At 41.9% G+C, this 10,669-nt stretch overlaps 1 protein-coding gene across 3 annotated transcripts in view; it reads left to right on the forward strand.

Annotated features, from left to right (window-relative positions):
• Positions 1-9,593, forward strand: part of SLC5A1 (solute carrier family 5 member 1) — a 60,934-nt gene extending 51,341 nt beyond the window's left edge. For all 3 annotated transcript variants that reach the window (XM_065693102.1, XM_065693103.1, XM_065693101.1), the window contains 10 exons: positions 267-372; positions 594-674; positions 1,814-2,034; positions 2,689-2,824; positions 3,595-3,702; positions 4,708-4,858; positions 5,462-5,630; positions 6,518-6,733; positions 7,050-7,152; positions 8,045-9,593. In XM_065693102.1, coding sequence (XP_065549174.1) covers positions 267-372; positions 594-674; positions 1,814-2,034; positions 2,689-2,824; positions 3,595-3,702; positions 4,708-4,858; positions 5,462-5,630; positions 6,518-6,733; positions 7,050-7,152; positions 8,045-8,265 — 1,512 coding nt within the window. In that variant the 3' untranslated portion in view covers positions 8,266-9,593. The remainder of the gene's footprint in view (positions 1-266; positions 373-593; positions 675-1,813; positions 2,035-2,688; positions 2,825-3,594; positions 3,703-4,707; positions 4,859-5,461; positions 5,631-6,517; positions 6,734-7,049; positions 7,153-8,044) is intronic.
• The last annotated feature ends 1,076 nt before the right edge of the window (positions 9,594-10,669 follow it).

The raw sequence follows: 10,669 nt of genomic DNA on the forward strand, positions 1-10,669 counted from the left end.
TGACTCCGTGTCCAGCTGAAATGACCCATTGAAAAAGACCTGGGGGTTCTCTGGGAAGTGTTACAACTCTTGTACTGGAAGCACAACAGCGCTGAGAGGAGACTGGCAGTTGTACTAAAATGGCCTCTATTTTCTATTCGGTTCTTTCTGGGGGTGTGTGCAGTACTATAGGGGATCTATGTATTTCAGCACCCTCATCGTGAATGTGTGATGCACCGTCTTCCCAAATTTAAACGTTGCTTGAGCTATCATTTTTTCTTTTCTAGGCAGACATATTCTCTGGAGCTGTATTTATAAATCTGGCCCTAGGCCTGAATCTTTATTTGGCCATAATTATCCTGCTTGCTATTACAGCTCTTTATACCATCACAGGTGAGTTTGCAGAGCAGTCTGATCAAAGAAGTTAGGGGAGAGAAAGAAAAGAGAAAAGGGGAGGTGGGTAAGAGGGGACAAATGCAAGCCTGGAAGGGGAGTTATTTACAGTGGTCTTTGTTTGAAAGAGAGTGGTGGTGAGAAAATTACAAAAACAGGACTTCCACTGAGGCATTTCCACAGAGAATAACGTGTTTGTATTGCATTTTCTTTACCATTAGGTGGCCTTGCAGCTGTGATTTACACTGACACCTTACAAACATTTATCATGGTAGTGGGATCCTTTATTCTCATGGGATTTGGTAAGTAAATCAGATGAATTAAACTGGAATGTTCAACCACAAATCCCACAGTGGCTAAGGAAATGGATCCTGCAGTGTGGAACTCTCTTATCTTAACCAGCAGATTTCAGTTCTTATTCCTATTTGTCACGGAAGAAAATAGGCACATTGCTAAAACAAGGCATATCGCCAAGCCTTTTAGTCACTGAGACCACTCCATCTCCAAAGCACACACAAATGTGTAAGGTAATAACTAGCATCTCATGACAGAACAGGCTTGTGCTGGCCGATGAGGTAAAAGCAAAGCTGTTTGCAGGTGGTAATGATATTCTTGAGAAGTTCAAGAGTATCTTGTTTCAAGTAGATTACAATTTCATAGATATTCAGATGCTAATATGTGAAAATTTCTGATTCAAAGTGAAAAGCTGTTGGTCCCATTGCATGTTTTTTAGCTTGTTTCTAGCTGCTAGCCTGTGTTAAAATAAAGCAAACATATTAACACTTTAAGTAAGCCTTGTAGTTGATCTATGGACATCATTATATTGCCAGCTGGCCAGAAGATATGAACTGAATGTTTATGAATAGGACAGTGTGTGTATCCAGAAGTCTATATGCTTTTGACAACAGAAATCATGCAGTTAAAACAGAATTGGAAGGATTATAAGAAAGAAAGAAGTAGTGATTAGATTGCAAGAATTTGTAGTGTCCTTTCCCTATCTCCTAGGTACTCAGGGCTTGGTTTTCCTCTAGCTGGGTCTTTCACTGAAATAAAATTGTTCCACCACTGTTACAACACAAGAAACTTCAAACTGACCTAACCTGGTAAGACCCTGCCTTAGGTTCTGCCTAGGTTAACAGTGTGTGGAAATAATGTATGGTCATTTCACTTCTTGGCAAGGCATGTGTAAGAAATGTGGAGACAGTGGAGCCTAACCCAACATTTGCAAGTTATGCAGAAACCTAAAAAGAAGGGTCGCTTGGGTACTTAGGCTGTGTGCGTGCTTACGAACACCGTGTGCTGTTTCCTGACAAGGTTGCTGTGCACTAGCTAGGGGCTCTGTACAGCCCTATTCAGGAGGTTTTTCTCTTCACTTTCTCTAGCTCTAGACGAGATTTTAGAATTAAACACTTGATCACTACTTTCACTTTCTGTTTTTCAGCATTTGCTGAAGTGGGAGGGTATGATGCTTTCATGCAGAAGTACATGGAAGCAATTCCATCCAATATCTCCTATGGGAATACTACAATAGATCCACAATGCTACACTCCTCGGAAGGATTCCTTTCACATCTTCCGAGATCCCGTCACTGGAGATCTGCCATGGCCAGGGGTCATCTTTGGTTTGAGCATCATTGCTTTGTGGTACTGGTGCACAGATCAGGTAATGTGGAAGCCATCTGCCTTGGAAACGCTGAACACAAAACTCTGCAGTCTGGTGTGACCCAGGGGTGCTCTACCCCACTGTGATTCACAGCTGGGTCACACAAATGGCACTTATTTCACAACTGGTCAGTCTAAACCCTTCCCACCTGTGAGAAGATGGAATGGGTGTTCTTTCAATTCTTCTTACGCACTCTGCCCAGCAGATACTGTGTATAATTCCTTTCTTATGTTTTGTGTGTGACCCTATGTAAAAACACAGACAGGTTGTTATGCGAACATTAGCTTAGGAAACCATGCATCAAATGATCGAATGAGCTCTGTTAGACTGGGTCTAGATACGATTCCCCATTCAGTAACACTAATTTCTTTCCTATTTGTGCAGCTTTCATCTTTGCATGCACAGTTTTGGGAGGATGTTCTTTATATGTCAAGTCTTTCATTCTGGAGATGCTTCCTCAATCTGCCTCCCTTCTCCCTACAACCTTTACTTATTTCAAATATACCCCTAGATTTTCATGTAGTTTTTATTTTTCCCAGTGACAGAAACAGAACATAGGCTCTTTCACTGAGGGTAGGAAGTACTTTGTTCCTGGAACTTGGCATGGTGTGTTCATGGAATGCTGCTCTTGTTTGAGTCATGTCTCATTGACAGGTTATTGTCCAAAGATGTCTCTCTGGCAAGAACATGTCCCATGTGAAGGCTGGTTGTGTCATGTGCGGATACCTGAAACTCTTGCCCATGTTTATCATAGTGATGCCTGGAATGATCAGTCGAATTCTGTATACAGGTATGCATGTGTGCATGGAAGTGCAAGTCTCTTCTTGCTGCCTGTCTTTCACTTTCTCAATTTCCTATTCTCTGTCCCTTCCAAAACACCTGTTAGATTATCATCTTGTCATCCAAATTGCCCAGGCACATGTATGCACAAAGACTAACTACACTGTAAGAAGCCACAGGTCTTCCTCTTTTCCCTGACCCCAGGTTTCTGCTAATCCTACTGCTGTCTGTTTTAGGGGAGAGAAATTCCACAGTGTCTCTCCCCAGTTATCTGTTTGTTAGAGCCCACGCTGGCTGAAGAGTGGAAAATGCTGTCCAGGACTGGCACTCTGCTGGCTGTCAGAGGAAGAGCATCATCAGTCAGACAGCAACCCTCTGGGCCACCGACAGTCCTGAGTGCAGCGTGGGGGAAATGCCCCTCTCCCCTCTCTCTTAACCATCAGTATGTTTAACAGCAGGCAAGGGAGAGATGTTCAGGTTGGAGGGAGAGGTCTTTGTGTTCCTTGGCTTGTTTTTCTACTTGCTCTCCTTGTGTTGTTCAGTTCTGGTCTGAAATACCAATGCTGATTTGTTGACCTGAAGCTCTTTTCAGTATTCTTTTAGAGAGGAAAGGAAAGATAGAGGCTTAAAGTAGCCTTCCTCCTTGCCAGCAGGCCTAGGATGATATCAAGCATGTCAATTCAGTGATTCAACATAGAAGTTTTGGAAGCTCGACTAATTTGGGAGCAATCTGTTGCCCATATGACCTTGTCTAACCCTGTCTCACTGTTCTCTCCTCAGATGTGGTGGCTTGTGTTGTGCCTGAAGTCTGTCAGGAGGCCTGTGGCACTGCAGTTGGCTGTACAAATATTGCTTATCCAAAGATGGTAGTGGAGCTTATGCCAAGAGGTAGGATACTGCCTGTGTTTGTGAGTTTGTTTTAGGAAGGGTGAGGCTGACAGACTAAAATCAGGTGGAGCCCAAGTCCCATATTTAGTTCCCAAATTCTTGCCAGAATTATGTACTTCTATCAAAGTACAGCCTGTATTAGTTGTAGCTGTAGGTGCAGAATAGCTACAGATACTCGGTGATGAAATGGGAATTGAGCTCCCTTTCTGAGAAGGTAAAGCATAACCTCTTTGGCCAATGATTTACAGAAACTGTCTCTGCCAGGGTTTCTGAGTTGGAGGCATACACCTGGAGTCCTTCTGCTAAATCCATTGAGGTGGGAGAAGAAAATATTCCAGGTACACATTGTCCCCCAGGACACCTGTTCACTGAGAGAACAAGGTGCATGTAGAAGATAAATTTCTGCAGAAAATCAGAGGTTTTCTGGTTTTCTGGTTCAGGAGGCTACAAAGACAGATTAGGGTATTATACACACCAGGGTACTTCCCTGTATCTTCAGTACTCTGCCATTGTATTAGAACTGTTGTACATAGGATTATTAAAATACTACAGTACTTCCTCACACTGTTGACTAGATCACGCCATCTGGAAAAGTGGCTTACTCTGGTTTTCAAACAGTAAAAGAAACTTCTTTTTTGCCAAGCAACTGGTTTACAAAAGTACTGCAAGCAAGTGAGCATTTGCCTGCAAGCAAGAGAAATCGTTTTTATAACTGTAGGGTACAGTCTGCTTAGTTATGTCAGCACTTAATCAGGCAGCATTCACAAAAGAAGTACCTATGCTCCAGAAGCTCACGAACTGCCCTGTCACTGCTGTAGGCAGCTTTTCCAAAGCTCAGCAGGCATTACTCTGCTTGCACTGTGAGAGAATGTCAGGCAGGCATCAGCACATGAATGAGCCAGACACACTCAGAGCTGCCTAGCTTGAAAGGGCCGCACAGGCCTGTGCCACGTACTGAGATCCTCTCAGAACCCTCAGCTCAGTTCATATGTCTTTGTATTGCAGGTCTGCGGGGTCTGATGTTGTCAGTCATGTTGGCCTCTCTTATGAGCTCCCTGACTTCCATTTTCAACAGTGCTAGTACTCTGTTCACTATGGACATTTACACCAAGATTCGAGCACGACCATCTGAGAAAGAGCTTATGTTAGCAGGAAGGTAAGTGCAGCCAAGCCTCCTGCAGCAGTACAGTGAGCATTAGATGCATACAGCCTGCAGCCTTCAAGGCATGCACGGAGAGCCTGCGTGGAAACCTGCTCCCACAGGGTGTGGGCAGTGCAGCAGTGGCCTCCTGTGGTCAGACAGGCTGTCCCACTGTACCCTTTCCTGGGGGAAATGCCCCCCTCGCTCCCACTTGAATTGCCAGTGCATGAAGTAGCTAAAGTAATTCTCAACATTTCCTACTGCTATTTAAAGGGAACTACTTTGAGCTATCTTCATAGGCTTTATGCTACACCATGCTATGGCACCAATGAACTAGTTCCGCTTGTTGATCCACTATTGATTTGTCTCTGGACATAACAAACAAAGGAAAAAAGTGATTTCTATGTTTTGATTGCACATTTAGCTGTGTGCTGACAGACAGCTGACAGACACTATCCAACTTGGATTTCTTTTGTATATTCAATGGACATTGGCCATTACAATTGATTTTGCTGGTTGAAATACAAAATGGACATTTAAATTATTAACTGCTGCTTTTTTCTGTCTGATAGATGCTTCTAAGCAGGTGACTAATTGAATATCTGGCTATGTTTACAGGGCATTTATGTTACTTTTAATTGGCATCAGCATTGCCTGGGTTCCTGTGGTGCAGTCAGCTCAAAGTGGGCAGCTCTTTGATTATATTCAGTCAGTTACCAGCTACCTGGGACCTCCCATTGCTGCTCTCTTCCTGCTTGCCATTTTCTGCAAGCGGGTTAATGAGCCGGTAAGTACAAATTAGGAAACGGGAATGCCGCATGTTCCTTTAGGCACTGTGAGAACTGCCTGGTTTGGCTTAGTGTCTTCTATTAGCAACTTCTTCCTGTTTATTTCAATCCTATTATAGTCCAGGGATTCTGTTTCCACACATCAGGGCCTGAGGTTTCAGAGACGAGTTTGAAAAAGTTCCTTGCTAATCTGATACATAAACGGTCACCTAGGAATTCGTACATAGCTCTGAAACTTGGGTTTCCTGTCACTTTGCCAAGAAGTGTGTCACATGGATGATTTATGGAGACATATTTGAAAGTAATCTCTTAGTGTATTGGTCACAAACTGCTTTACTACACATATCACATTTCACCTTCCTCTGGACCACTATATAGTTTGTCAATGCTGTTTTAAACAACGTGCTGTTGCTTCATGCATTGTTTGCCATGGCTTTTAGGACCTAGTCTGGGAATAACTGATTTTGATTCATACAGCAGTGAACTGAGAAATATTGTACTTGAGCCTTTTTAAGTCATTTAGAAGGGCATGAGGTCTGTCACAAGCTTCAATAAGACCATAGGCCAGTCATGGTAACTGAGGTCTCGGACATCCTGAAAGCTCAGTACTCACAAATTCAGTTTTTCTCCTGTAATCCTAGGAATACCAATACTTGCCTATTGCTCAGTTTTGCTCTAAGGAGTTGAGTTCAATGATAAAGTTTCAGTTATATTAATACACTGAGCTATAAATAGGGTCACTGAAAGTATCTGGGTAAAGCCCATGTGCCAAAGCCAACTTCACACATAACGACCTCTGTGTTTCCTCCAGCAACTATTCAGAGCTTAGAGCTATTTCCATGCCTGAAATTACTTCTTTTGGTAACTTCTGTCACCTTGCCTGCAGGGTGCCTTCTGGGGCCTGATAGTTGGGCTGTTGGCTGGACTCAGCAGAATGATTGCAGAGTTTGCCTACGGAACTGGCAGCTGTGTGACCCCTTCCAAATGCCCATTCATCATCTGTGGGATTCACTACCTTTACTTCGCAATCATCCTTTTCGGGGTTTCCGCCATCGTCATTCTGGCAGTTTCCTTCATGACTAAACCCATCCCTGACGTACACGTGAGTATTACTGCATTCCTGCTCTTCATTAAGTGGAACTCAATGAAACTGCTAGGTTTAAACAGCATTTGTATTATATTCTAAATGGTATTTGGTATATTAGCTCCTGACATCTCAGCTACTCACATCACACAGTCCTTGTAAGAAGGCCAATGAACTAGTCTTCATTTATCTGTCACAAAGCTTCAGTAACTCCTAATAATCTTAGACATTAATTGGCTTAATAAACATTTGGAACGCCGTGGTCTTGCTCATGTGCTGGCCAGGCTGGTTTGTCCCTGTGTCGAAATTCATAAACTCATTTTTTTCATGGCAGCTTTACCGCTTGTGCTGGTCTTTACGGAACAGCAAAGAAGAACGTATTGATCTTGATGCAGATGAGGAGGAGACCAAAGCTGATGAAAAAGACGAGGAATCAGGTAACTGCTGAATATGTAGAGATTTTATCAACATATTTGTGTATCCCTATTTCATTCCTGAAGAAACATTAACATGCTTGATATTTAAAGACATCTTCCCACCCACCCCGACAACAATAACACAAACCCCACATATTTAAATGCCTGCTAAGCTGCCTTTTAGCAATCTAACAAGCCTAGCATAAATCGGACGTGAAGTGGATTTGGAAGGAGAAAATCTTGCTCTCTATGTAGCTAGGTGGCAGTGCTGGACTAAACCAATGGAGATGCTTTAGGTCAGAGGTGGTGTGTATTGGCAGGACTGCCCACAGCTCCAGCACTTGGAATGAAACAACAAGAATTCGCTTGGAAACAGTAGCCAGGATTGAATGAGCAAAGATCTGGTGCAAGGCATCATGAAAGTGAACTGTCAGACATCCATATAGGCAAAATGACCTGCTCTCTTAGCTAGTTTGTGGTTCTGCTCCCAAGTTCCTTTTCATAACTATGCTCAAATTCATCCATATGCCTTTTAATTCAAAGTGTAAAAAGTATTGAAAAAAAATGAGTTCAAGCTTTGCAGCACAGTTTGCTTCTCCAGTACGAAACCAAGTCTCTAGGCTGCTAAAGGCACAAGTGTCTTTTGCACAAGGCTCTCTTGCAACATGTGGGAAATCACTTTTTCCAGATGAGCTGCGAAGACACAATATTAACTTGATTCCTGTACTGCCTTGTGCTAAAATGTTTCCATGTAACTATGACTATAAAGCAGAACTGCTGGATTAAATACAGGAGTGTCCTCAGTGTCGCGGTTTAAGTCCAGCCAGCAACTCGGAGCCCAGGACACTCAGTCACAGAGATCTTCTAGTGTATGCAGTGGTCCATTTCATGACCAGTCTGTTATTCCTTCCAGTTCATGAGGAAAGGGAAGAGCCAGGATGCTTGAAGAGAGTATACAACTGGTTCTGTGGCTTAGATCAACAACAAGGACCCAAACTGAGCAAGGAGGAAGAGGAAGTGTTGAAGAAGAAACTGACTGACACAAGTGAAGTGCCACTTTGGAGAAATGTTGTGAATATCAACGGCATCATCCTATTGACTGTGGCTGTATTTTGCCATGCCTTCTTTGCATAGACCTCTGATCACAGTTCCAGATTGTACTGTATTGTCAAGCAAAAAGTGATGACTTGTAGATTTACAGAGTTAGGTACACTTAGTGTTTTCATTGTTTGTAAAAGTCAGGGTGATTTACTTGCTGATTATGTGAGCATAATTTCAACAGTCTGAAGATGAAGGCCACTGAGAGAATTTCTGGTCAGACATTGAATCAATGCAGGGCTAATTGAGGTTCAGAATTTCCATCCAATATTCTCTCTACTCATGATACATTTCATATTTTAGGTGCAGAACAAAGCTGCATGAGCCATATTTCATATCAAGGTTTGTGAACTACCTTTTAGGGTTGTCAGTACTAGTTTGATTTTCAACCCTTCTGATCATTCAGGTATCTTTTTCCTTTGGCTATGCTGATTACAAAAAAGCCACAACAACGGAGGGACCATATTATGAATTCAAATTAAAACATCGCTTTTGTTCCCTCCAAGTATGGGATATTTTAAGGAAAGGATTTATGTATATACTGATGTATTTGACACTACATCTCATTTTCCATTATCACTTTTTTCCCCTTTTTCTCACTTCTCTTTGGGTTGTGTTTCTCACTAACCATCTGCATTTTGAAATTAGGGCAAACATGTCTTGATGATCCTAATAAGAAATCTGCTTATGACAGATTTTCTACTTCAGGTTATCTTCAAAAGGTCCTCCTTTCTTTATATTTTAATATGTATCTATACTTGAATGTGAAGCTTTTTTATACAAAATACATATATATACACATGCAGTACACTATATATATGTACTATAGAGTATATGTCTTAAATATGTATGTATGTACGTGTGTGTATATATATATTTATTTCTTATTGATCAGTTTCCATCTTGGTACATCAGAGTTAATCTGATAGTATCTTTTCTTTGTTTGGCTCTAACCCCAAAATCTGTGGATTTTAGTGGAATTGCTGCTCTTTTTAATCCCTGTGGTGTGCTGAAAGGTTTTGCATAGGCCAGATCAAATCAGTACTATATAAATACCAGTGCAAACCTTTTTCTTACAGTTAATACAGTGATAGACTATTTTGAAGACCATGGAATTAATTATATTTAATGGACTATGAAGACTTGTGTGTATTAAAGTATTTGTATATTTTGGAGTGTTTGATGTCCACAAAATGATGGGAATTTTATATAATATGATGGAAGACAGAGAAACTTGATGTAGTGTCTAGATTTTGGCTCTGGCTAATAGTAATGGGTGACAAACAGGAAATACCTGAATGAGGATTGCCCAGATCCCTCTTTGTCATGCTTTGTTACAAAAATAAAAACACGGTGAAACTTTACAGCCATTTGGATAAAGACAAATGCCACACGTGGTTCCCTGGCAGGCTGAGCAGCCTTCAGATGCCCTCGTGGTTAATCAGGCACTCACTTTCCTCCCCAGGATTAAGGAGTTTGGAAAAGTGAACTCTCAGTTTCCCAGGGACGTTCACTGTACATCCTCAGCAGCTTGCTTTGGTTCTAGTCTGAAGGCTGCGTGTTGTAGAGGGCGGAGTTGGGATGTTCACAGACTGGCTGGCTGCTGCCTGGAGCACTCTTCTGATGTAGAATTTCATAGAAAAACTGCGGGATATTGTGGGCAGCTGATCAAACCTTTTCTCTTTAGACTAACAGTTGAATGCCACCTCAGGCTGGAACCTATGGAATTCAAAGGCAGTTTCAGGATTTTAAGGAAGAAAGTGACTTTTCTTCAATTCTCATGCTAATTGTCCATGTTACAGCCCTTGCTGTGGGACACTCTCAGGCAAAACCACAGCACGCACCGTGCTGGGCATTCTCATGCTTCAAAAATGGGAACAGTGAGCACATGCTTGGCTGTAAATGTGGGACACTTCGGTGAGTGGAGAGACTCCAGCTATAGCTCTGGCTAACAGCACAATACACATGCATGGCACGTACAGCATAAATAATACATCTCTGTTTCAAGAGATCCTGAGACAGCTTATCCTGTCAGGTAAGATCTAGGGTTACAGCTTATTTTGGTGGATTTTAGTTAGATCTCCAGGCTTATTTTAAATGAACTGCACAAACTAAATAACTAAAATTCACCTAATAGCACTATAGCCAACTACAACACGATGTATAAGGAACTCACACTAAACAAATCAGACCTTCCTTTTAAGAATCACTACATAATTTTCAGGCTAACTCCTGAAAAAGGGTATCCACTCCCCATTTATGTTTTCATTTCTCTGTATCAGTCATAACAAATGTTCATTATAAATGATCCTGAGAACACTCTGTTCTTCCAACTCAGAAATTGGTTTTATTCCTATTTTATTATTGAATAAGCTCATGCACTGAAATGCTGGGGGAGGGAAGCTCTGTGGATTCATTCAGGATACGTGTGCAGAAACCG

This window comes from Lathamus discolor, chromosome 12, assembly GCF_037157495.1.
Source record: "Lathamus discolor isolate bLatDis1 chromosome 12, bLatDis1.hap1, whole genome shotgun sequence".
Classification (NCBI taxonomy): domain Eukaryota; kingdom Metazoa; phylum Chordata; class Aves; order Psittaciformes; family Psittacidae; genus Lathamus; species Lathamus discolor.